At 39.9% G+C, this 27,149-nt stretch overlaps 1 protein-coding gene and 1 long non-coding RNA gene across 4 annotated transcripts in view; one reads left to right on the top strand and one right to left on the bottom strand.

Annotated features, from left to right (window-relative positions):
• Positions 1-27,149, top strand: part of LOC133655649 (uncharacterized) — a 118,463-nt gene that overhangs the window by 13,641 nt on the left and 77,673 nt on the right. The gene's annotated exons all lie outside the window — the stretch shown is intronic.
• kcnj12a (potassium inwardly rectifying channel subfamily J member 12a) lies at positions 11,086-25,847 on the bottom strand. Its single transcript, XM_062054896.1, has 2 exons — positions 25,517-25,847; positions 11,086-13,100 (listed from the first exon to the last, which is right to left on the bottom strand). The coding sequence occupies exon 2, from the start codon at positions 13,005-13,007 to the stop codon at positions 11,706-11,708; it is 1,302 nt and encodes a 433-aa protein (XP_061910880.1). The 5' UTR covers positions 13,008-13,100; positions 25,517-25,847; the 3' UTR covers positions 11,086-11,705.

The raw sequence follows: 27,149 nt of genomic DNA, 5'->3' as shown, positions 1-27,149 counted from the left end.
CCTAACTCTCTAACTCTCTAAAATTCTGGGTATTTGTTGTGTTGTGTTTATGTTGTGTTACGGTGCGGAGGTTGTCCAGAAATGTATTTGTCATTCTTTTTTGGTGTGGGTTCACAGTGTGGCGCATAATTGTAACGTAACAGTGTTAAAGTTGTTTTATACGGGCACCGTCAGTGTAAGCTGTGTGGCTACTGAGCAAGTAAGCTTTGCTGTCATATTCGTGTGAAAGCAGAAGATGCATTCAGCATGTGGCCGAACAGGTACGCTGTTCAAGCATGCTGTAGAGGGCGCTAAGGGCAGTGCCATCACGCCCAAATTTCGGGTGTCTCCCGGGAAAAGTGGGAGGATTGGCAACTATGATGCTGTTGAACGCCATTCATGTAAATCTCGCGGGCCGCACTAACTTTAAACTGTCATATTAAAGTGCGGGCCGGGGCGCGTGTCTGAGACCCCTGATTTAAACATAGCACAAAGCAAAAAAAAGCTTTGTATACAGTGTTATTTCATTTTAAATTTCAAAAGAGTTTTGAGGCTCCCATTGTTTTCTTTAATTTGTGAAACTCGTCAAAATGGCTCTTTGAGTGATAAAGGTTGCCGACCCTAAACTCTAGGGTTAAGTTAAGAAGGGGTTAAACAAAACAAGCTGTGAAGGTGCGCACGCAGAAACATTCGTGATGGAGGGGCAGAGACACAGAGCGAGAGAGCTAGTGAGTGGAGACAGACATGAAAACAAGAAATGCCGAAAAGTAAATGCAACTTCACGGATGATTTGCGGAAAAAGTATTTGTGTTTTGGTCCTGGCCGTGACACATGGGAAGCAGAATGCACTGTGTGCAAAGCAGGAACGTGTATATCTGTGGCAAATAAAGATCTACAAGCCCATATCGACACTACAAAGCACAAAACAGCTGTGCAGGGGGAGAGCTCGTTTATGACAACCTTTTTCCAAAACACAACATAGAATGTGAGATATAACAGGATAATGCATACATTTGTCATTTGTTTTCAAAATGCTTACAAAAAAGTGGTACCCCAAAAATTTACTGTGGGACCCCATTTGTATGATTTGATGGGGTCCCTGGGACCCCATTTTGAAAATTCGTAGCGCCAACACTACTGTCAACATAGGAGAAAAAATGCTTTATTTAAATAAATATATTACTTATGAAGCAAGTTCGAGTATCATTGGCAAATTTTCACCTAGTCCCGGCCTTGGCGTGCTGCCCGCCTTGGCACGCATATATGTGTCTTCTTTTTGGGATTTCAGAATATGGTCAGCCTAGCAAAAGTAGCTTGCTACATCAAAGCTACATTTATATCTATTGGCCCACATGTATAATAGCAATGTTAATATAACTGAGAGTGTACAAATGGACCCTTCATGGGTCAATTACTATTAACTATCTGTCATTTAACTGGGGACACGTACCCTACAAGTACCTCTAGGGGTCCCCGCACCCCACTATTTATATTTAGTTTGTTTGTAGTTTGGATTAGCAGTCCATTTTCTTTGATGTAAGCTACCTAGCTACATGGTTCAAAATGTAGCCAAGCTACAGGAAAAGTTACTTGTTAAAAAAGTAGCTAAGTTACGGCCAATCGACTGGAAAATGTAGTTAAGCTACGTAGCTTAGCTACATGTAGCTTGTTACTGCCCATCACTGCCAGAATTAATGTTTTCTATGCATTAGGGGGAACTGGCTCACTTTCCTCTACAATTGTAGGCTCACCATCCCAAACAACACCTTGAAACCTGTGCAGAGCTTCAGAATTGTCATCTCAAATAAAGTCCAGCACCACATTCGTGTATTCACTCTTCTTCAAGGGTTTGTTGCCCGTTTGGGGGTTTGTTTGTTTTTTGCTTTAGCAAAGGTATTTATTGCTCTGGCCCTCATATTCTTCCATCTGAATTTAACTTGCTCCATGGTCCTCTTCTGGCCAGACCCCATTGCATTAAGATTCTGGGGGATTTCAACCAAAATGTTTTTCTTCCTTTTGTTAGTCACCATTCCACTTGCAACAGAGCTTCCTACTATTGAGCCATAATGGCACTTAACACCCTCCAACCTGTGCACAGGTTTCTGCACCAGTGAATTTAAGTCCTTTTAAGTCCATGGCTCCACCTCATCTGTAGTTTGACTACATTATCTTCCTGAAATCCACCTTGAAATCCTACCCCCTGCTGGGATCAGGATACTTTTGTTCTTTTAATTGAAGTTTTCCATCCATCCATCCATTTTCTACCGCTTGTCCCTACTGAAAAGGTTTTGAACATCACAAACTGAAGTTTTGATCCAGATTAAAACTAAGATTTGATTCCGTGATCTAGTCCAATTTCAGAATCCTTATTTCCCTTTTCAACAACCCATTTTCAAGATTTGATCCAATACGATAACCACAATCAGATTAGATTACCTTTTCAAGACTCATCCTAAAAAAACGGATGAAAGTGACAACAAACTAACTGAAATAGTACTGTTGTAAAAACAAAGAAAATAACAACAGTAAACCAGAATTGAGAGAAAAATTAAGCGAAATCAGGATTGTTTTCAATTTTTCAAAAAAAGTATATACGGCGTGGCGAAGTTGGTAGAGTGGCTGTGCCAGCAATCGGAGTGTTGCTGGTTACTGGGGTTCAATTCCCACCTTCTACCTTCCTAGTCACGTCCGTTGTGTCCTTGGGCAAGACACTTCACCCTTTGCCTCTGATGGCTGCTGGTTAGCGCCTTGCATGGCAGCTCCCGCCATCAGTGTGTGAATGTGTGTGTGAATGGGTAAATGTGGAAATACTGTCAAAGCGCTTTGAGTACCTTGAAGGTAGAAAAGCGCTATACAAGTACAACCCATTTATCATTTATTTATATGAATCTGAAAAAGAAGGATCAAAAATAAAAAATTAACTGCAAAAATAAGATTTGAATCTGAAAAAAACCAGAAGCCCAAATCTCAAAATATGGGAAAGAGAAAAAAAAGTATTATTCAAATTAATTACTAGAGTGAATCATAAATATAATTAACCAGAAAATGTGTGTGCACTTATTTTTATTTTGAATACACTGATGTATTTTTCTAAATTCAACATCAAAACTTGATTTTTCAGTTTCAAATATTATTTTTTCAAGTACCGAAACCTATGACTCTAATGGCAGCATGGCTCAGGTGGTAAAATGATTGCAAATTCGATCCTCAATCCCCCGTGACCACGTTGCGTAAAGCAGGTGGTGAATGTGGTAATAGTGTCAATGTGCTTCGAATACCTTGAAGGTAGAAAAGCGCTATTCCAGTATAATCAATTAATTTAGCTCCATACCCCTCACCCCTCTTCTTGGTTATGCATGTGGACGTCAAGCAACTGGTGTCCAAATTCTCCTGTAAGGTTAAGGGATAAGCTTAGTGCCAAGTGGGTGTATAGCCCTTGAAACCAACTGTGGTCCTAACTAGAGCTGCAAAGATTATTCAATTAAATTAATTAATTCAATAATAAAGAAGCTTTGATTTATATTCTGTTGCTTCGAATAATTCTTAAATGAGCATAACTAGTAAAAATGAATAAAATACGAACCACATGGTGTGCCCAAAACTTTAATTACACAAACGTTGTTATCACACACCCACTGCAATAGAGCGCACATGAGAGCGTTGGTGTGTGGCGGCGAACAGTAGAGTTTGTTCCTCCCTATTTTTCTTTTATTTTTTTTGATGCACTAATGTTAAAAGTTAAAATTCAATGTATGTATTTTGTATGAAAAAAAGAATGGAGGCAGAATGGCAAAGAAAAAACAGTTTTCTCTAAAATAAGCATTGAAGCTATTAAGTGTGTTTTATCCGATTACCGGTAATCACAGAAACTAATCGATTAAAAAAGCACATAAAACAATCTAAGTAATTATACACATTATTGATTTTAATAGTAAATATTGTCTGACACTCCGCGTTAATATAATTATGGTGTTTTGAATGTTGTTTTTATTTTGAAATTGATCGCCATACAGTACGAGCTAGCTAATGCGGTTGTAGCTGGTAAACTGCGATGTCAGACTAGCAGCAATCATACTATACTACAATTTATTACACATCATGAATGATTCGACCGCTTATCTACTTTCAAAATTAGACCCCGAAAGGGACAAGCGGTAGACAATGGATGGATGGATGTTTAAAATGTGGGATTTTTTTCATTTTAAAATTGCTTGTCATGACGACCAACTATGGCTACTAATTTACATATTGTAGCTTCTGAAAATTGTGACGTTCGCTTTTTATAGCTTATAACCTGCCTGATAACTGTTATTTAATGTAGTACATCGCAGTGTGTGTACTGCCTACGGCTCAGACAGAAAACAGCTTGAGGTAAAACGAGTGTGGTCTCATTTCTTGAGGGTGTATTTTCTTACCACTTCATCTTGCCCCTCAGTTTTAAAGGGTATGACAATACTTCAAAGGCTCTTACTGTCAACTTGTGACTTTAACGATAACTGCATCCAGAGGTTGTTTTTCACCTGGTGCTAATTAAAGACCCCGGCGGTTATTTCCTTTCAGAGACCACGCACCCAGCTACTATATGGGATTTTTCCGTTGATTGACTAAAGGCGTTAACTAAAGCATTTACGGTACATACAGATCTCAGTGCCAAATTTCTAGTGTCAACAATGTATCTCTTTCCTGTCCTAGTCTGGCTCCAGAGGTCTGTGTTAGGTGTTAGTGTTTTTGTGTCGGTGTGTGTGGGTGCATGTGTGTGTGCATGCAGACCACAGCTGGCTGTTCTTTGGGAGCCACAGAAGGACTGTCCCAGGAGATCCTGGGTTCCAAATTTGCGATTGCATAATTTTAACTGAATAATGATGTGAGAAATGTTGTATTCTTTCTTGAATAATTTTTGTTTGCCAAGTGGATCAAGTAGCAAACACATCCATGCTCAGCTAATTGGAGACCTCATTAGGTTCACCTTTCGCAAAGATTTGACTATACAAAAATGAGTAATTCTTAGTTTTGAATGACAGCGTCATAGCTGGGGTACTAGTAGGTTGTAGAAGCGCGATGCCTCGTACTGGAATCTTCACATGGGCCTAAAACTATGAATGGTTTTGCCTTATTGTAGTGAGAAAAACAATTGTTCCAGTTGTTGAAGTGTAATTTCCCCTCGTTAGCAGTGAGGTATTGTGTGGCAGAACGATCGCTGTGGATCAACTACTACCGGTCCAAAATAGTCGAAATCCCCCACGTTAGCATTCAGTTGTAAACAAATGGCACAAGTAGCATTCTGGTCACCTTCTGTGACCAGAATGTTTCTAACTCCTGTTATTTGTTGTTGGCTAAATTGCAAAGTCTTTTAGTAATGGTTGAAAGGACAGTGTTGTATGTGGGGATGGTTTTTCAACCTTGACATAGATGGCTTCCCTCACTCCTCTTTCATGCCATTTGCTGTCCATGTCCATAATCTGTACATGTTTTTTCTCAAAGGAGTTTTGTTTCTACCTGAGGTGCATGTAGACAGCTGACTCTTGGCCTGAAAAGTTTGCCCTTCTATACTGTGCCATGCGTCAGCTTAGTGGTTGTTTTGTTTCCCCAACATATGAATCAGTGCATTCATCATTACACTGGATAGCATAGACCAGATTGTTTTTGTGGGTGTCCTGTCTTTAGGATGCACTAGTTTCTGTCTCAGGATATTGTGTTGGTTAAAAATTCTTCTGAGTTTCTCAAATAGACCTGATACATATGGCATGACAATATTTTTGCGTCTGTCACCTTTTACCTCCTCATCCAATCTGTTCTTGTTATTTCTCGAACTGGATGCACTTTTCACAAACGACCACCCATGGTAACCACAGGTTTTGAAGGCTTCCCTCAAATGCCTATGCTCTCTCTCTTTGGCCTGTGTTGTAGGGTTCTGATAACGCCCAGTTTGTGTTCCAGTGGGTGGTGTGAGTTTTGGCATCAGCCGCTAGACTAGATCTGACCAATCTACTGTAAGTCTAAGACTAGATATGGCCTATCTAAGTCTATGAGCATGAACTGATGCAGCCTACTCGGATGAGAGGCGAAACGTCTTGTAAGACAAACCAAACAGTCCAGTTGCGATCGATTGAATGCTCTGAGGGTTAATATGTTCAGTCTTGCAAACCTAAATGAAGGAAAAAGTGTAAAGAAATAAAACCGAGGAAGGGAAATAATTCAAAAGAAAGAACATCAATCCTCAAGAAAACTTCTAGGGTTTCTGTTTTGTCATGCTGTTAACTATCTGTCTAGCTGCAAACGCTATTGACAAAGCAGTGTTAAAGCCAATGTGTTTACTTTGCAATTAAGTAGTCTTAAAGGAATATAATCTGCGACGGCACTTTCCGTCGGAGCATCCAAATTTTGATGTCCAGCCCATGAGCCCTTGGACTCTTGAAACTGTGGCCCTCTTCATTATGTAGTTGAATAGCCCTGCCATATCAATCAATCAATCAATGTTTATTTATATATATACTCTACAACAGCATGTTATACATGACTCAGTGAACTCATGATGTCAGCATAGCTGCTTTGTCTTTTGCAACCTCATCACTTTATTTTGTGATGATGAGCAATGATATTGTTGATGTTCCACTGTAATTTTCAGCACTGTGATTGATGTCTGTCTGAGACAAAAAGCTGCAAGTTCAACCTTCAATACATCCTTTTGTATTTCTCAGAAAAGTGTCTTTTACAGTTTTTTGATTTGTTAACTTCAGCATTTTGTATGGACCTTGTGTTTTGTTTTAGTAAATGGCTAACACTGCATCTGTTTAAAGACAGTTAAAAACAATAAATCAGTTCATGAAGCCACTTTTTTTGTTAAATGTAAATCTTTTTATCTGCCACAACAATGTAATGAATTCAAATAAAACACCAATTCAGAGCTTTTCTAAAAAATTTTTTAGGTGAGATCAATAAACAGATTATTTATACTAATGAATTACAGATCATATTTAATTAATGGCTAATTTTATTTAAATCGCTTGGCAGCACTGTTCGACTTCATTGACACAAACATCCATAAAAATAAAAAGTCATTGTTTGGGTTTTTTTAATACAAAAATGTTCTTGTTTTAATTATTCCAAGCACCAATTTGGTATGTGTATATCCATCTGAATTTGAGAGTTGCTAGGTAGATTACCCTGACATTCCCTTGATTGTCCGGGATTATTGGTGTCTAATCATACTGTGACGGCTATTAAAGGGCCGCTCATTTTCAAAGCCAAGTTTCCGCAGCTCATATTGACAGTGATGAAAAAAAAAATCTCTAATTATTTCGTGGATCATTAATAAGATCTTCAATTAATCTAGAAAATAAGCTTCACTTCTACGTTCCGTGTCATACTAAAATCTTCAAAGGCCGCTTACATAATGAAATTTGACAAAAGGTTTACAGCATACCGATTCCATTTTGTGTTTGTGCAGCCAGTGGCTCGCATGATAATCCTGCAGTACAAATGTCACTTGCTGTGGGTCAACCTTAATCATTCAAGAACAACTGATCTCATACAAATAGTCCGGGATGAATAGATAGCAACACGTGTTTGAAATTACAATTGAACATTTCTCATCTAGCCTTTTATCATATGTGATATGTATGAATGTGATCATCAAATAACATATAAAACGGGATGTGAAGGGACCAGAAACCATCCTTCTTGGCCAAAAGAACCATAGCCCCTCTGGTTGTTTGTGTCACAGTGGTTTATTAAATGAGCTTTCTTGAATAATTGGACCACGTCAGGGAAGCATTTGATCTCATTCCATCTTAAAACAGCATTTATGATAATGTATCACCTTACAGAATATTCATTATTTAGGCCTATAGGTGCCAACAAAAAGAATCCAAACATATGTTTTTCCTCTTTGTTTTATTTGAATGACTTACTGTATATGACTGAATGAAAATCAAAAGCCCAGTACACAATTTACTGGACATAGGAAGACTTCTACAGAGGTCAAAGCTTTTATTTGTATCCCCAATCATCCGTTTAAGAGAAATACCTGTTAAATATGTGCTAAAATGAAAGGTAAACCATCCTTGCCATAGTAATTCATTTTCAAATTATTATAATTCTATGAAAAAGAATGTTGTATAAAAATATGCTGTTTTATCCAGCAAATTCTGTAATGTCACTAAACTATTGCACTATATATGTTTTATATCATATCTAAAACATGTGGTGTATTTATTCTTAAGGGCTCAGGTGAACAACAGCAAAACAAAATCTAACATAATAGAATTTGAAACGATTGAACTATGCAGCAAAGGTCATTTTGTGGCGCTTTACACCTTATTTTAAAACCACTAATACCTTTGTGATGTATGAAAACATCAGCATGTAAATCCTTCCCAGAAGGCAATGAGCTGATTAATGCTTCTCTATATATTATACTTCATGCTTAGGAGAAATGACAAGGAGTCCATGTGTGAGGTTCTAAGTAGGGGTGTCCCGATACAACTTTTTAACTTCCGATATGATACCGATATTGGAGGCTTGAGTAATGATATTGATCTGTAACAAAACCAGCATGAGTCATACATATACTTGTATTATTTCATAGTGTGTAATATTAGAAAAGGCTTGAAGACATGACATTACTCAAACTGAGAACTAATGGTAGATATGAAAAACACTAACCTATTTATTATTATACTGTCTTTAAGTTGAAATGGAGAGGTAATTGTTTTTTTGGTGACACATTTTGGCCCCAGTAATTCCTTAAATTGAGCTTTATAACTTTCTAATACACTATAGACTCTGTATCCGTATGTAATATGCAACTTTATTTATTTGATACTTGTTTATATTGACAAATGTCTTGTTTTAGCTGCAATATTGTTCATCGAAGGACACGTATTGCTACATATGTCTAGCTTGTGTGCTATCGTGTGCTTAGCTGTTGTGTAGCTTCTAGTTCCTAGTATCCTACAGCCTACTATGTTTACTTTTTTGTGAATGACTTCACTGAAAGACAAGCAAAGTCTAACCTTGTGTGTTTATTGGATGACATTTAGATATTAACTTGATGTCCAGCTTTGCACAATGGTTGCAGGAGCGCTTATATTGATATTTTAGATGCAAGATATTTTTACAATTATTTTTGCTGATATCAAATCAATATCAATATCGAATTGGAACACCCCTCGTTCTATGTGACAACAGATAAAAATGCAGACATTGTGACCATTTCATTCATTTCATGGTCCTTTCCTGAGCTTTCAGTTCAAGTTTGCTTTCTATACACACTGTTTACTGTATAACGTTATAATTAAACAATGGTTGTTTATTTGTATTTTGTGAACATAACTACAGTTTAAGGAATGTGAATAGTCAAATAATAATCAATAATTAGTTTTGCTAAACATTCAGTGGGGGGGGGGGCACTAAGTATGAATAACTCCTTGTTTATTGCTTCCATCCAAGCTTTGGTTTCATGCAACGTATCCATTAGCACATGGGTAAAGTGCAGTTTTTAATTATATGTCACAAAAACACAGGATTGTGCTGTTTGGTGTTCATGTGTATTTTTTGGGACAGAAGGGATAATTGACAACATGTTCATTGTAATAGTTTGTCTTAAGAACACATGCTGACAATTAAATATACATTTAGGGTCTGCTGTATAAAATTGGCAATTAAACTATCTCTTGTAACTCAGTTAAGATTGTATATAGTAATTTGTTGCCATGTTTTCCCTTTCATAATTAGTCAATTTAATTTAGAATACTTGACAATGAGCTGATCTCTTGCCAAAGAAATACATTAGGGTCGTGGGGGCAGCAGCCTAAGCAGAGAAGCCCAGACTTCCCTCTCCCCAGCTACTTCATCTGGCTCTTCCCGGGGGATCCCGAGGCATTCCCCGGCCAGCTGGGAGACATAGTCTCTCCACTGTGTCCTGGGTCTTCCTTGTGGTCTCCTACTGGTCAGACTTACCATGAATACCTCCCCAGGGAGGCGTTCGGGGTGCATTCTGACCAGATGCCTGAACCACCTCATCTGGCGCCTTTTGACGTGGAGGAGCAGCGACTTTACTCTAAGCTCCTCCCAAATGACAGAGCTTCTCACCCTATCTCTAAGGGAGAGCCCTGCCACCCAAAGGAGGAAACTCATTTCGGCTGCTGGTACCCGTGATCTTGTCTTTTTGGTCATAACCCAAAGTTCAGACCATAGGTGAGGATAGGGACGTACATTGACTTCCAGCTTAGCTCCTTTTTCACCAATCTCTTTACACTCAGCTATGAACCGATCCAGTGAGAGCTGAAGATCCTGGCCAGATGAAGCCAGCAGGACCACATCATCCGCAAAAAGCAGAGAACTAATCCTGCAGCCAACAAACCGGATCCCCTCAACGCCCTGACTTAGCCTAGAAATTCTGTCCATAAAAGTTGCAAACAGAATCGGTGACAAAGGACAGCCCTGGTGGAGACCAACCCTCACTGGACTTACTGCTGGGAATGCAGACCAAGTTCTGAAACTGACACCAGAGGCACCGCCCCCGATGTCCACGCAATGCTGCAGAGTCTTGTCAACCACAACAACTCCATAGCGATTTATGTGCGAGAAAAAAGTGTGTTAGAAATACTTTAAATATTATATTTTATTTCCCCCTGACTTTTTTGATTATATGCATAGATTTATTCATAAAGAGAAGATTAAAAAGTATTTTCTCACATTATACTTACTTGTTTATAAAGTTGATCTTTCTAAATGCAATGTGGGAACATGTGTTTGACATACTCCTGAATGGGTTTTGCTTTAATAGGTTTCCTCCCAAATGTCCAAAAATCCACTCTGTACTTTGTTTGCCTGTTGATCAAAAGTTATAATATATTACACTGAAAAGTATAATATATAATAATGGTTTCTTACTGTAAGATAAGTGCTTCTAGGCTGTGAATTCATACAGTATAACATCACCCAGTACAGCATCATGAAAGTAATTCTTCTCAATGGACAATTCCATAAAAAATAATTTGGAAATACTTTAAATTTGTCAAAGTGTAGCTTGTACAGCAGTATAGATTTATTAACCACTAAAAATTGCTTAACACACAGCCATTGTCTAAATAGATGGTTTAGTATTTAGTCATCCCTGGAGATGATGAAGGTGAAGAAGGACTCCCTTTTCAGAAATGGTAGGGCAACCTCTACATGTTGCATTGGAGTTAGTATGTTCCCTCATAAGTGCAAGTAATGTTGGCAATTTTGGGAATCCCAACTTAGCCCAAATGAATATCTGATTGTGTTGTTGTCGGCGGCCCGTGATCAGGTGTTTAAGTATGGCTCATTACACCTGAATTTTCAATGTGTCACTGAACTTGTGTCCAGTAAATTGCACAATAGGAATGTTGTTCTCAAGAAAAAGCGCATTATACTTTTCAGAGGTGCTTTTAGCAACTGAGACTACACTCAAAATATACCATAACTAAGAAATGTATGTACACAATTTGTCATAGCTCAGTGTGCTATTATAACACTCTTAATTTAAAGTGAGCGTGTGAAAAAAGATTCAAGTTTCCATGAAGGAAGAAGGTCTTTCTCTAGACGTTTTCTTGATTGTAGACACAATTTCCTAAACTGCATACTCTTGGTTTTCCACATTCCTTACATTTATGTCCTCTATTTTCATATCCTGTCATATTGGTCTCCTTTTCCTATGGCACTTTTGCATTGTTCTGCATTGAACAGTTTTTAAGGGGTCATATTTCAGACTCTCTTCGATAAGACCTTTGATCCAGTGTCCTGGTGGCTTGTAAACGTTCAAAGTCATGCCGGCTGTTCCGGTCCGGACTGAGGTTAGCCAGTGCTCTACTTCCACCACCAACATCCTCCTCCTCATCTTCACGGTTGAGGAACGCTAGCTCATTTTCGTAGCAGAATGTGTTCGAACTGGGTACGAGGAATTTGTTTTCCACCATGTCCTTGGCACTGCATCTCGGGGTGGATGGGACCTCATAAGTTTTATGAAAGTGTGAGTAATCCACTTTGTAAAGGTTCTTCTCCTCAAACAAGACAGGGTCAAACCTGTGGCCCCAAAGGATCTCGGAGGCTAAGTAGGAACTGCGTGCTTGAGTGGTCATGGCTGTTGCTTCCACCATCCCCTCCAAGATCACAACAATCTCAAAGTCTGATGTCTCAAGGTCTTGTTTGTTGATCCCGAAAAGGGGACTCTCCTCATCAATCTCATGGAGAATAGAGATAGGTGAAACCAAGAAAATCCTGTCCAGGCCTTTGTCAAAACCCACATTGATGTCTATTTGGTCCAGAGGTATATATTCCCCTTCATCTGTGATCCGAGGCTTGATGAGCTGTGCCCTGACGTGCGCCTCCACAATGTGGCTCTTCCGAAGGTTTCCCACCCTCCACATGAGACACAGTTTACCGTCCCGCATTGCAATGACAGCATTGTGGCTGAACAAGAGTGTTTGTGCTCGCTTCTTAGGCCTTGCCATCTTGGCCATGATGGCACCAATCATGAAGCAGTCAATAATGCAGCCTACTATAGATTGGAGCACCACCATGAAGACCGCCACTGGGCACTCCTCAGTGACACAACGGTAGCCATAGCCTATTGTGGACTGTGTTTCAATGGAGAATAGAAAGGCAGCCACAAATCCGTTCACTTGAAGGACACATGGAGTGAAGTTGTCGTCCCCAGCTGGGTTATCCAGATCCCCGTGCAACAAAGCAATGACCCAAAAGGCCAAACCAAAGGCAAGCCAGGACATCACAAACACAAGAGTGAAAACCACCAGCATCCATCGCCAACGAATATCGACACATGTGGTAAAGATGTCAGCCATGTAGCGCTGCGACTTGTCGTCCATGTTGGAAAACTGCACATTGCACTGCCCGTTCTTTTTGACGAAGCGGTTGCGACACTTGCGGCGTGTGTGGATCTTGCCATTGCCAAAACCGTTCATGCCATGCATTGTAGTGAGGCGTAGGCCCTCTTCCTCGGACGACACGATGCTGTAGCGGTTGATCCTCCCCACGCTCATGCTCCCGGCAGAAGGATCAGAAGCAGACGGGCTGGCCTGCAGTCCCAGTGTGGAGTGGGAGTGCGGAGGGAGTCTTGTGTTTCAGTCCAATCCCTATGTAGAGGAAATAACAATAAGTTCAGTGAACCCATGAACAAATAAGATGAAAATACTCACTACGGACATCTCGGGCTGTTTTAAGCCTAATCAGATGATTTGGGATGTGTGGCAAGACTGACCTCGCTTGCATAAACAGGGTGTATGCCATTCCATTCCTGCTTTACGTTGTTAATATCAAGTGACAATTTTCTGTGTTCTTGTTGGACAAAAACTTAGGAGCAGGGTTTGAAAATATTTTACTTATTCTCACCATAGCTCTCCCTAAATACCCAATGTCAAAATCCAATTATCCCTTGCTGAAGAGTCCTTATGTATGTAGGTGAGAAAATACATTCAACCACCAGACGTTATTGGGTTTGAGTGGTAACGTGACAACCAGTGCTAGCGTCTGACTAGGCGTTACAAAATATGAAAGGATGTTATTTCTTACACCAGAGGTGAATGCAAAGTCTATAAATTGTTCGTTTTCATTGTCTTGGTCGTATTTATAGCTTTATCAGCCTGGTGCCATGCAGACATGACACATCCAGCAGACAAGCTTTTATCTGTTCTTTTGTTACCCAAACTGTCTATTGTCCTTTCAGAAGAGTACTTCTGTTAGAGGGTATGGGATGCCATGTGTCTTTACACACTTGCACTCAGTCCCAATGGGCTTCTTTGTGTGACACGTATTCCATGGACCTGCAGTACCAGATGCTGCATGCCCTATTTTGTACAATTTGGCATATTAATCATTTTGAGAGGATGCAGTACACCTAAAGCTTCCTCTCACGGTGCCAAGCCTTGAATCACAAACTTATTTTGATTACTGTATTAATATAAATACAGTATAAGACAATCTTGAATGTGAGACTTTTTCAAGACCACGTGACTTTTTATCAAAGCATGTTTTCAGTATCAATCAAAACACATTTCATCATATTTGATTAATTATACTGGGCTGTGTTCACATGTGTGATCCTGTACTTCGTTTTGTATGGTGGTCGACAGGACCCAACATGCAAAAACGTCCAAATACACAAACATTATAAAACACATTCCAGACATGAGAGATTACATGAGCGGGATGCCCAGAAGAAAGTTGGTGCAATGATAAGCGGAGTTGGGCATCGGCATCAATGGGAACCGTGTCTTACAGTGTGATTCTCCCAGATCTGTCCAGATATTTAATTGTTGATTAAAATTTTCAATGCTCAGTCCATTGACCGGAAGATATAGCTACCACAACTGTATAAGCAGCGTGTATCTCCATACTTTGTGTGGAGTTGCTTCCCTGAGTCAATAATTCTCCATTGCTACAATAAAACAATGTTTCTTACGAGTATTGATATGGAGGACTGGAAAACAACGCTAAACATGTTACACACAGAGCAAGAGCAGGGGCAGGCATGCTAATAGCTAAGCTATCCGCTAAACTAGCTTTAAAGGCCTACTGAAATGAAATGTTCTTATTTTAACGGGGATAGCAGATCCATTCTATGTGTCATACTTGATCATTTCGCGATATTGCCATATTTTTGCTGAAAGGATTTAGTAGAGAACATCGACGATAAAGTTTTGGTCGCTGATAAAAAAGCCTTTCCTGTACCGGAAGTAGCGTGACGTCACAGGTTGAAGGGCTCCTCACATTTGCACATTGTTTACACCAGCAGCGAGAGCGATTCGGACCGAGAAAGCGATGATTACCCCATTAATTTGAGCCAGGATGAAACATTCGTGGATGAGGAACGTGAGAGTGAAGGATTAGAGTGCAGTGCAGGACGTATCTTTTTTCGCTCTGACCGTAACTTAAGTACAAGGGCTCATTGGATTCCACACTCTCTCCTTTTTCTATTGTGGATCTCGGATTTGTATTTTAATCCACCTTGGATACTATATCCTCTTGAAAATGAGAGTCGAGAACGTGAAATGGACATTCACAGTGACTTTTATCTCCACGACAATACATCGGCGAAGCACTTTAGCTACGGAGCTAACGTGATAGCATCGTGCTTAACTGCATATAGAAACAGACGAAATAAGCCCCTGACTGGAAGGATAGACAGAATATCAAATATACTACTATTACTATTAAACCCTGGACCTGTAACCACACGGTTAATGCTGTACCGCCTGGCAAAGCCTAGCCACGCTGTTGCTAACGACGCCATTGAAGCTAACTTAGCTACGGGACCTCGACAGAGCTATGCTAAAAACATTAGCTCTCCACCTATGCCAGCTCTCATCTGCTCATCACAACCCGTGCTCACCTGCGTTCCAGCGATCGACGGCGCGACGAAGGACTTCACCCGATCATTGATGCGGTCGGCGGCCCGGAGACGGAGGAAGTTAAGGTGAGGACAGCGGTGCGGCGGCGGGCGTTGTAGCTTTCGACGACACCCCGGCCGCCATCAGAGTCGGCAAGAAACATATATTTCCCCAAAGTTACGTACGTGACATGCACATAGCGCCACGCACGTACGGGCAAGCGATCACATGTTTGGAAGCCAAAGCTGTACTCACGGTAGCGCGTCTGCTATCCAACTCAAAGTCCTCCTGGTTGTGTTGCTGTAGCCAGCCGCTAATACACCGATCCCACCTACAGCTTTCTTCTTTGCAGTCTCCATTGTTAATTGAACAAATTGCAAAAGATTCACCAACACAGATGTCCAGAATACTGTGGAATTTAGCGATGAAAACAGACGATTTAAGCTGGCGACCGTGCTATTCCAAAATGTCTCCTTCAACTCATGACGTCACATGCAAACGTCATCATACCTAGACGTTTTCAGCCGGAAGTTTCCCGGGAAATTTAAAATTGCACTTTATAAGTTAACCCGGCCGTATTGGCATATGTTGCAACGTTAAGATTTCATCATTGATATATAAACTATCAGACTGCGTGGTCTGTAGTAGTGGGTTTCAGTAGGCCTTTAAAGAACACAAGAAATAAGTGCGTAGTAAAGTTTTAGAAGCGTAGAATCGAAGTACGTTATAGCACTAACTAAGCAGATATTAAGAGGAAGTTAACAAGTAGATTAATAACAGTTGGAAAGACCACAATATAATAACAACTGACTCCTTTATTGTCTTTTAGCGGCCACTGCCAGGCATACATGTAAGGGGAAGACGGATCGATCCATAAATCAATAGTGTTGATACAATGGGTTGTAGATACTACAGGGATGAGATGGATATTTCTATTTTCTCAAAATCTTTTTGGGGGTAATTTTTTAATATTTAATTATTATGTACCATTGAATTTGTTTTGATCAAACATTTGTATGGAATACAAGCAGATAAGGAACTACATTAAATATTGTGTTGACATTGTTACACTGTCAATAGCAATCACTATAAATACCTTTTAGAAATTACAATTAATACATGTTATCGGTATTGGCCGATTTCACTCAATGATGATCGGAATTGGTAGCAGAAAATCCTGATTTGAACATCCTTATTTCTAACACGTAAACAACAGGATATGTGTAAATATTTTTATTAGGTTTTTAAAAAATTAAGTGAAACTTTTGTCAAAGTGTACTTTATATTCAAGTTCAAAGAATGGATATTTATATACTGGTTGAAACTAGTCCATAGTCCATTCATAAAACATTGTTGACCCTACCTCTTAAAAAATTGGGAATTGAGAATCATTGGGAGCATGAATCGGAAACGGAATCAGAACCAGAATCAAAGTCGCCTAAATTCAAACAGTTCCCAACTCTAACGATAAGGTACAATTTTTTCATGTCTTTGTTAACGTTGTAAAAGTAAGTTAATGTATATTAATGTCTGGACTGGTGCCTCGGTAGCCTGTCTAACTTCTGCTGTGTTTCGTGAACTTTCAGCATTTCTCTCAGACAGTTGTTTCTGCTTTTATGGTTTTGGATCATTTCTCTATTTGGAGCATTTGGAGATTTGCCCCTGTCGGCCACTTTAGATTTGGAATTAAAAAAAAGAAAGTAGATAAAAAAACATACACACAAAGTGATACCCAACTACTGTGGCACGGCACAATTCATACGCCAGGAAAGATCATGAGGTGTGCCACGAGAAATTATTCAACTGCACTTAATTTGTACAAAAATTATGATTTGATTACAGTGCATCCGGAAAGTAAGATGTACTGTACTACAAATAATGTATATTTGTTCATCTATCTATGCCAGCAATGTGTCATGACAGGCAGAACAATTAAAGGCTGTTCCCCTAGATGGCAGAATGTACATAAATAACTTGTTTCGACCTATTACTATAAAGACATTTTTATTTGGTGGTGTGCCATGAGATCTTTTTTTTTTTTTTTAAACTCAATAAAGGTCTGTAAACACTGAATGAAGGACATGATTGATCAGCTTTTATAACTTATTGTATGTGATGAAACTAAAATATTCCAAAACATAAACGGTCATTTTGGTTAGCAATGTTTACATTGCACTTTGTATGTTAACCTCCTCAGATTTCCCCAAAAGCTTCTAAGATGTTCTTTGTTGGTTTTTCTTGGTTTATTTGTATAAACCTCCATATTTGAGTCAATCAGATGCAAAGTGGGACTTAAGTTTGAATACCTGAACACAACTCTGCCATGTGTTGAAATGAGTAGCAGATAACCTGGACATTACAATGGATTTTAAGTCTCGGGTTAAAGGCTTTTCCCCATGGGAGGTACACTCTGGCCCCCTATGGGCACAGACAGCTTTTATTGCCTGGCCACAGCCGCTTTGCCTGATTTGGGCCCTGAAGACTTGACAGATCACTCATGTGCACTCCCAACTCCCAGGTGCACGACACTGTGGACTATTGGTGACGTTCCCTGCATTTGAGCCAGATTACTTCAACCAAGGAGAGGCTTTACTTATATCAGGTACTTTAGTCACTCGTATCAGGCCAAAGGACATCTGAAACATGCTGAATGTCTTTGGCCATTACGACAGCATATGTTACATAACTCGAGACCATTTTCAGGCTGAACTTGACGTATACACTGAGCAGCCCTCTGCTGTGAACAGCATATAGTCAGTTTCACAGTGCAGGGTGTCCAATGTGTTGCCTGAACTAAAGTAAAAACCCTCTTGGAGTCCTTGAAATCGTTAGATACAAGTATTGTTATCATTGCAACCGATGTTTTCAAGGATTTTAAATCAAACTGTTAGGATGAGAGGCGATGGAATAGTTGGATAGGGGTTGAAAATACGATACAGAGGGTCTCTGCAGGTTTCAACAAGTCAAATTTAAGACTTTTTAAGACTTTTCAGAGAGCATAATGAATATCATTTAAGACCATTTCACATCCATACGGACAAACAAGCGCAAGGACATAAAGGAAAATCAGAGGGCCAAAATGAATTGTAAGTATATGTATAGTATATTCATTGCTTTTTCACATTGAAAAGCAAACAAGTCACACTAACTAAATACTCCAGAAGCCTCTCTTGTGTAAACTAAATAAAAATAATATTAACAAACATCAGAATAGCCATTTTTCAGATTTACCATATAAGTGTTTTCTTGCAAAAGGTGCAGTGTGCTTCATATCAAGTGTTTCCATGTAACAACAACCAGAATGTCAGCAATGGTAAAATTCAAACAATATATTGACTGTTAGTCCATCTGCTGAAGCTAAATGGTTATCTTTTGCAGTGAAGTGTTAGAATTGAGCAAACAGATTAAAACATCTACAGTATCTGCGCAAAGTTTTGAAAAACAAACATTGTAGACAAAGCGAATGTCTAAAAATAACAAAGGTGACAATGGCTTGCCAGCCTCAAACAGAATTTGGATTTGAATTATGCGGATAACATTCAAATGTGCTCAGGTCACTTTGAATAAATTTTTACCTGTTTGTTGTGAGTTTTTTTTAAACAAATTGCTAGTACACAAGGACTAGTTTTTATTTAAGCAAATCTTCATTGCTTTCCTCACCCCACCGTAAACTGTGTGTAGACACTAAACAGACAACCTGTATAGCTTTTGATGTCAGTTGTTGCATAAACTTGGAGAAAAGATTAGGCATGAGAATCTGACCTGAAATTATTGGTATAAATAATAAAAATAAATGAGGATTATGTTTTTTATAGTTTTACTGCTGTGAGTACACTACTATCACAGATAAATTAAGAGTGTGCTTACTGTATGTAATAGAATGGTTCCACTAGTAAACATCTCATATATAAATCTCCTTTAGCAAGTGGTGCCACTTTTTTTTTTAACATTTGTATATTGACATTTTTTTTGACGCAGTTAACAGGAATACAGTACCATAGGAAACAAATATTCTTTCCCCCCCCCCCACCCAAATAAAAAGAAAGGACTTTCACCTGCACATTGTGTCTACCTATGCCCATAATAAGCGGGTAGGTACAGCAAGAGCATAAAGAAATGGGCTAAGGGGGAAACCCTGCCGCGTGCAACAATAAAGGCAAAAATATTCAGATTGAATACTATTTGTCCTGACTGAGACCTCAGGAGATGAATATAGGAGCTTAATCCATTAAATAAAACTGTTACCACAGCCGAATATCTCCAGGACATAAAATAGATAATTCCACTCCACTCGGTCATGCCTTCTCAGCATCCATAGATATCACTGCCTCATCAACATCTTGCCTCCGAGCCATGGCCGCAGTGAAGTCGGTAAAAAAATCTAAATCCTCTTGCCCATATAGGATAGCGGAGAAGCCTCACTCGCCAATCGTAGAATCTGGTTCCGGACTTGAAATAAAATCCCTCGTTCAACGAGCGGCCGAGGAGGTTTGCCATCTTTAGCCCTAGCGCACTGGGTCCGGTGGGCACAGTCCAACATGAGCTTGTCGTCAAGCTTCAGCACCTCCTGCAAGAATTGAGCGGTGAACTCAGTCAGACTAGGGCCCTCACAGCTCTTGGGAAGACCAACCACTCGGATATTATTCCACCTCGAGCGGCTCCCCAGATGATGGCATTTTTTAGCGAGATCCACGGTGGCAGTTGGCTTGTTGATGTTAGCGTGGAGTCCGGTCAGCTTGTTAGCATTACAATTAGCTGCGAGCTATAGGCTAGCGACGGCCCCCCTATGGTACAAAAGAATGCTCTTGAATGACTCCATAACAGCCGCCATCTCTCCCCTGACAACGGATTTAAGATTGACATGTACTCCCTGCTATGAGGTGGCGACTTGTCCAGGGTGTACCCTGCCTTCCGCCCGAATGCAGCTGAGATAGGCTCCAGCACCCCCCGCGACCCCAAAAAGGGAAAAGCGGTAGAAAATGGATGGCTGGATGGATGGACATATACTCCTAAAAGGGGGCAGTGTTGATGACCGACTCCTTCATGAGATCTGGATCCCAAGACGCACGAGGCCTGGAGCGGCCAGGCTTGTCGGATTTCCCTCGGCCAGACAGTATGCATGGTTTAAATAAAATTAACATTAATATATTTTTAAGACCTTTCCAAGTCGTATTTAAGACCTTTTATGAGATTTTATCAGAATTTTAGAGGCTTTAAGGCTTTAAATTGAAATTGTTGGAATTAAGACTTTTTAACACCACACGGATACATTGGATACAATTTTTTATACAATAATTGTTATTCTCAAGGCATTCAATCGATCCCAACTGGACTTTTTGGTTTGTCTTACAAGACATTTCGCCTCCCATCCAATTAGGCTTGATCAGTTAATGCTCATAGACTTAGATTGGTCAGATCTAGTCTTAGACTTAGATTGGTCAAATCTGGTCTAACGGCTAGTGCTAAAAAAAACAAATAGTTATACTTCAACACCAGGTGGGTGTGCCTGGGCAAGGATGTTTCCGTCCTATCGTAATGACAAAAACAACGGTTGAGATGCAAACGAGCAATCCTACTGTCAATGTCAACGACAGTTGTTGAAGTGTAATTTCCCCTCATTAGCATTGAGGTATTGTGTGGCAGAGCGATCGCTGTGAATCGACCAAGACCAGTCCAAAATAGTCGGAATCCCCCACATTAGCATTCCATTCAGTAGTAAACAAATGACACGAAGGAGCGTCTGTGGCCAGAATGTTTCAAACTCCTGTTATTTGTTGTAGGTTTAATTGCAGAGTATTTGAAGAATGGTTAAAAGAACAGTGTTGTAAGTGGCAGGTGGTGTTGCAGACCGCCTCCTTTGTTCAGGAATGGGTTTTCAACCTTGCGTAGATGGCTTCCCTCACTCCTCTTTTGTACATCCGTCCTCCCTGTCCAGAATCTGTCCATTTCTGTACAGGTAGACAGCTGAGTTTCGGCCTGACGAGTTCGCCAATCTATGCTGTGCCGTTGGCTTAGGAGTTGTTTTGTTTCCCCCAATGAATCAGTGCATTCTTCATTACACTGGATTGCATACACCAGATTGTTTTTGTGAGTGGGAGGTGTCTGGTCTTTAGGATGCACTAGTGACTAGTCTCTGTTTCAGGGTCTTGCCTGGTTTGATGTTTACTGGGATGTTGTGTTGGTTAAACATTCTTCTGAGTTTATTAGATATCCCTAAAACATATAGAACTACACTATTTTTCTGTCTGTCACCTTTTTCCTTCTCATCCACTCTGTTCTCGTTTCTTCTCGAACTGGATGCACTTTTCACAAACGACTGCTGGGGTAACCACAGGTTTTGAGGGCTTCCATCAAATGCTTATGCTCTCTCTCTTCGGCCTGTAGGCTGTTGGGAACATTATCAGCTCTGTGTTGTAGGGTTTTGATATCGCCCATTTTGTGTTCTAATGGGTGGTGCGAGTCAAAAAGTAGGTATTGATCAGTATGTGTGGGTTTTTGGCAAACTCCAACATTAATGCCCCTGTTCGCTCCAATGTGGACATCACAGTTATGACATCTTACTTATCTCATAATATGAAATGTAACTTACTTCACCAATTTTTTTTTTTTTTTTTAATTATTATTGTGATTACTTATGGAGTATGTTGTGAATAAATTCAGAACAGGAAGTGAACAAAAGTTTTAGCAACTGTTATGTAAAAGATAAGGAGTAGGATTAAATAAGCTCTGCTTCTTCCTACTCCTTTTCGAACATGTTGAAAAGAGAAACTGGAAATTGTGATGTATCATGTTGTATGCTTGCATGTTCGAAATAAACTCAAACTCAAACTCAAACAGTCCAAAAAATAAATTATGATATTTTTCCAATAATAATATCACCATGCAGTGATTATGATATATTATGAGGGTAAACGTACCAGTCTCAATACATCACAAAATGCACAAAATGCAAAAATGTTTCTAGGACTGACAAAACAACCCTCACTGCTAGATATTAAATAAAAACACAATATAAAACATTTACTTGACAGATGTATTCATATAACTGTATATATTTGTTTGCGTAAGCTAACCCGTGATTTGCTGAACACAAGAAAAAAGGATGAAAATTTGCCAAAACATCCACCAATTTTTCTGAAAAATACACCTTATGGTGGCGCTGACAATAAACCCTATCCATCCATCCATTTTCTACCGCTTGTCCCTTTTGGGGTCACGGCCAATAAATATGAAAATTCAATTTGCTTTACAAGACACCCACTGTAACTTTGGAGTGTTTATTTGGATCACCACAAAATTTAGAACACACCTTTAGGAGACTGACAAGCACATGTCTGTACAATTTGAGCAAGATTGATTGAAAAATATGGCCGCAATCAACCTAAACGTCATGGGAGGGACTTAGCAACTAAGTACTGTAAGTCAATGACCATTTTGTCAAATGATTATAAAACTTACCAGAGATTTGTTTTTCGTCAAAGTAAAGTACAGTAAGTATAGTAATATATTAAGTACAGTAAGTATAATATAGTAAGTAAGTACAGTACATCATACCAGCCCCCAGGTTCAATTCAAACCTGAAAAACAACTTAGGGAGAAAAAATATTTTTGTTCCTAAAAACGCTAGAGTGCTCCTGTTGTATAAAGAACTCGGACCACAGTTAACAGATTGGCAGATCCTTACATTGACCTTTTATCCTTGCAAACAAATGTTGAACATTGGGGTCCAAACTTATAATTTACATAACTGAGGTGTTCCCCAAAGCACCCCTTAAGTCCTCTCCTTTTTGGCAGTTCCTCATTTTTGGTAATGGGATTTATATAATTAAGGAGTTGCTTTTGCATGTTTACTTCTACAGTCAGTAGTCATTTGTTCAAATTCTTTAGTTGTACTAGTGTTCCTCGAGTTTCTATTTTAGGTCCTGTCTTTTTCATCATTTGTGCTATTCAACTGGTGGCCCGAGAATTTAGTTTAAAAAAAAACTTGTGAGGGACTCACAATTTGACAGAAGGCCCTTATGAACTGCAGAGCGCTCCTGTAACGCTGTCAAAATCCATCCATCCATCAATTTTCTAAGCAGCTGAGATAGGACTCTAGCACCCCCCGCTGTCAAAATAAATAGACCAAAATCGAATGTCTATACTGGTTCTCCGGAGTATATAAAATAAGACTACTAGAGACGGGAAATGTCCGACCCCTCAGTCTTTTGCTTTCTGGAAATGTGGCCCTTTATTAATTAAGTTGAATATCCCTGACATAAGGGATTTCACAAAAAGTTAATATACAGTCATGTGACTGTATGTGTCATCCCTATAGTATTCATGATAATTGCAAATATTCTGGCTTTAGAATGGGAATAATACTGTGATACTAACACTATTATGCAGTGTAAAGAGACTTCCATCCATCCATTTTCTACCACTTATTCCCTTCGGGGTCGCGGGGGGCGCTGGAGCCTATCTCAGTGTAAAGAGACTTGATTATGATAAAGCTGTTGTGTATGATCCTAATTAAATAATGAAACGTTGGGTGAGAATGAGACACTCAAAACTTTACGATTCATTAAGGGGAGTACATCATCGTCACTGGGCGTGTGTGTGTGTGTGTGTGTGTGTGTGTGTGTGTGTGTGTGTGTGTGTGTGTGTGTGTGTGTGTGTGTGTGTGTCTGTGTGACATCCTATTTCGCTGAGCATCTTCTCATGGGGGCTCAAGAGGGGCCTGGAAAGGGAGCTGAGGCCACTGATTAGGTTGAAAAGAATGTATAATTGGATGTGCAAAAATGATAGCGGGGATGGGAAGGGGCAATGAGTGAGAGGGGGCACTTCATGTGAAGGCGAAGTAGGCATACAGAAAACTGAGCTCAGCCACTACGACACCAGCCTAGCCCACCTCCCTAAGGCCATTGTTGAAGGGAGTGCCTAAGCTCAGGTGTCATTGTATTTTCCTATAGCTCACTGTGCGCAACTCATCTCTTCTCGAATGACCCACAGGTATTTTCCTATAGAAAGCAACACCACTTGAACACGCAAAGATACTGTCTGATTAGGAAGGTCTTACGTAAACTGCATTGCTTGCTTTGTGAATGCATTTGGAAGCAGTGTGTTTGCCTGAGCGCTCCTCCTCTCTCCCCGTGCTGGGGTTTCAACTCAGGTGGCTCCTGAGAGAGGCATTAGTGAGAAGTGTTCATTTAGAAGCAAGTCACCCCGTGTCGTTGCAGCAGCTGTATAATTCTTTACACGGAACAAAAGTCTGATTTTGTTTTGCAAGATGCACCTGTAGCTTTGAAACGTTTTGAACAGCAGATGCTCATTTGTGCATTTTCAATGGAGTGCCTTGTGCCCATTCAGCTGAATGACCCTCCTAGCCCCAAATCGAATAATTAAAATGACCTGTGTAAAAGCTTAAAGCCCACTTTGGAAACTAAAAGCAGAGATGAAAAACAGGATGAGGTCATAGTGTGCAACATTTTTCTATGTTCATCGAACTGGTCGTCGGTTTCTGTGGGCTTTGTTTATGCACTGATAGAGTACACAGGCCTGTATAGGTTATTAAACAAGTTTTTGCATTAGATCCGCTGAAATAACAGCACACCTAAATGATCCATCTGGGAACCTGTGGATATATTATTTAGTTTATTTGTTGCTAATATAATTTGCCATTTTTGTTTGTATAGCTACTGGCCACTACATCGACACATCTGCATCATGGCTTGTGATCCAGTGTAAGAGCTGGCACCACTATTCCACTTGCATTTTTGATTGACACTGTCATCGAGGCATTTCATTTAACAATATCATGGTTTGCCGTAACAAATAGATTTGCACTGTCACACTAAGAGATGTTTGAAGTCTATTTTGCAGCATGGATGAATAGTTTTGTGGTGTTTTCATAGAAGTAGAATGGAAGACAGCATATGTAATGTGAGGCCTTACGTTTCATATCGGCAGACAATCAGTATTATCAATACAATGAATCAATTCAAATTAGGCTTTAATGTAAACCTCTATAAATTATACTGTTGTTTTCAATGGTGACAATATTTTTCTTTCAAGTGCAATTGCAAAGAAAAATACTCTGTATATTTTCTAAGCTGTTTATTGTTGATTCCTGCGTATAGTTAATAGCTGTTGCCACATCGCAACACATATTACACGTCTCTTACCTTTTTACTTCCACCTGTCCTCTCCCAGGCTGCACGCAGGACTAAAAGGTGCGATCTTATTGCCTGGCGTCCATGTCAACCAAACTGAGGCATTCTCAGGCTCTTTTCGCAGCAGCTCCTCGTCTTGTGTTTTAGTCTAATTCCCAAGTAAGGTGACACATCTTCCTGGGTATCATAAGACACCCTTTACATTTCTTCATCCTTGCTGGCAGAGCTTCTACTCGGTCCGAAGAAGAAAATGTGAAGCAAAAAAACTCTCCAAAGTCTCCCCCAAAAAAATCTGACTTCTGTATATCCCTTTTTTGTGTATCTTCTCAATCAAATCCTTGGAGTCATCTTCTCCGATGTGAAGTTAATCCCTCTCAGTTCTCATAAGATTGTCCCACAGTGCTTATTAAGTGAACACCTCTCTCTATCAATCTTTGCAATCTGATCTAGTTGGACTGCCGCTCTCACTCTCCCTCTCTCTCCTCTCTTTTCCTCCCCTCCCTTGCAATAGTGTCACAGAAGCTGCCATTTGCAGCCTCCCTCTCCCTCTCTTTCACTCCATCAGCCCCCTTCCTCGATCATGGCACTACCAGTTGATGGCAACTTGATGCATCATTCACAAAACAGAGGCTGACAATCCCCTACGTTGTGTTGGATCAGTCCAAAGTAAATAGAGGAGATGTGATGAAGATGCGGAAACTTCCCACATCAAATTAGGAGCACAGACTTTGCTGAGCCCATCTGCTCTGCTTCTACCCAGGAGTTAAGTCCTGTTATCACACCTCCATGAATAAGAGCTTATTCACAAGAGACTCTCTCTCTAGTCTATCACTCTCTTTCTGAATGAAGCACCTGTCATGTGCAGCATTAGTTGTACGGTTACAATTTTAGCTTGTCATAGTTCATTTTCCTGCGTGCTGTGCATACATTAACAGGAATAAATGCTGGAAAGTGACGAGTGTCAGGACAGAGTGAAGCTCTACGGTCAATCCAGGATGAAATTAGTCCCATTCCTCTAAAACAGGGGTGGGCAATTAATTTTTACCGGGGGCCGCATGAGCAACCTGAGCACTGCTGGAGGGCCACACCGACAATATTTCAATTAAATTTTGCTCAAATTATTTTTGATATACCGTAAGATAAATAATAATAATAATAATAATTTCATTCAACCTAACTTAACTTTATACAAAAGCAGATTGCTTTTGATGGTTTTATTTTTAACACTGTCTTACACAACACTTCCTGATGTATAATACAATGCAAAAATGTCCATTTCTGTCACTTTATCCTGCATCCTCTTTAAAAGTCCAACATTTTTCCCCGTCAGATTTGGACAACCATCTGTTGTCACACCTGCCAGCTTGTCCCATTTCAGTCCTAACATGTCCAAACACACATTTACCTATGTGAACAAGTCATTACCTGTGGTTGTCTCTTTAATTGACTGCATGGCTGCCAGCTCCTCCGGGATTTAAAAGTTTGCAGTTATCCCACGTAACTCTCATCCAAAGCCAGTGAAAAACAGTTCTGTTCTTCAGCTGAAGCTCCAAGTTTCCAGCGATGGTCCCAACCCGCCTCGTTACAGTGCGTCGGGAGAGTGACACGTTCTCAAATGCGACCCTCTTCTCCGGACATATCAGCG

Source organism: Entelurus aequoreus, linkage group LG08 (assembly GCF_033978785.1).
Source record: "Entelurus aequoreus isolate RoL-2023_Sb linkage group LG08, RoL_Eaeq_v1.1, whole genome shotgun sequence".
Lineage (NCBI taxonomy): Eukaryota > Metazoa > Chordata > Actinopteri > Syngnathiformes > Syngnathidae > Entelurus > Entelurus aequoreus.
This window is presented reverse-complemented; position numbering and strand designations above follow the sequence as displayed.

Excerpts from the sequence above, each read along its gene's own strand:
- kcnj12a (XM_062054896.1), bottom strand. The coding sequence starts at position 13,007 with ATGAGCGTGGGGAGGATCAACCGCTACAGCATCGTGTCGTCCGAGGAA.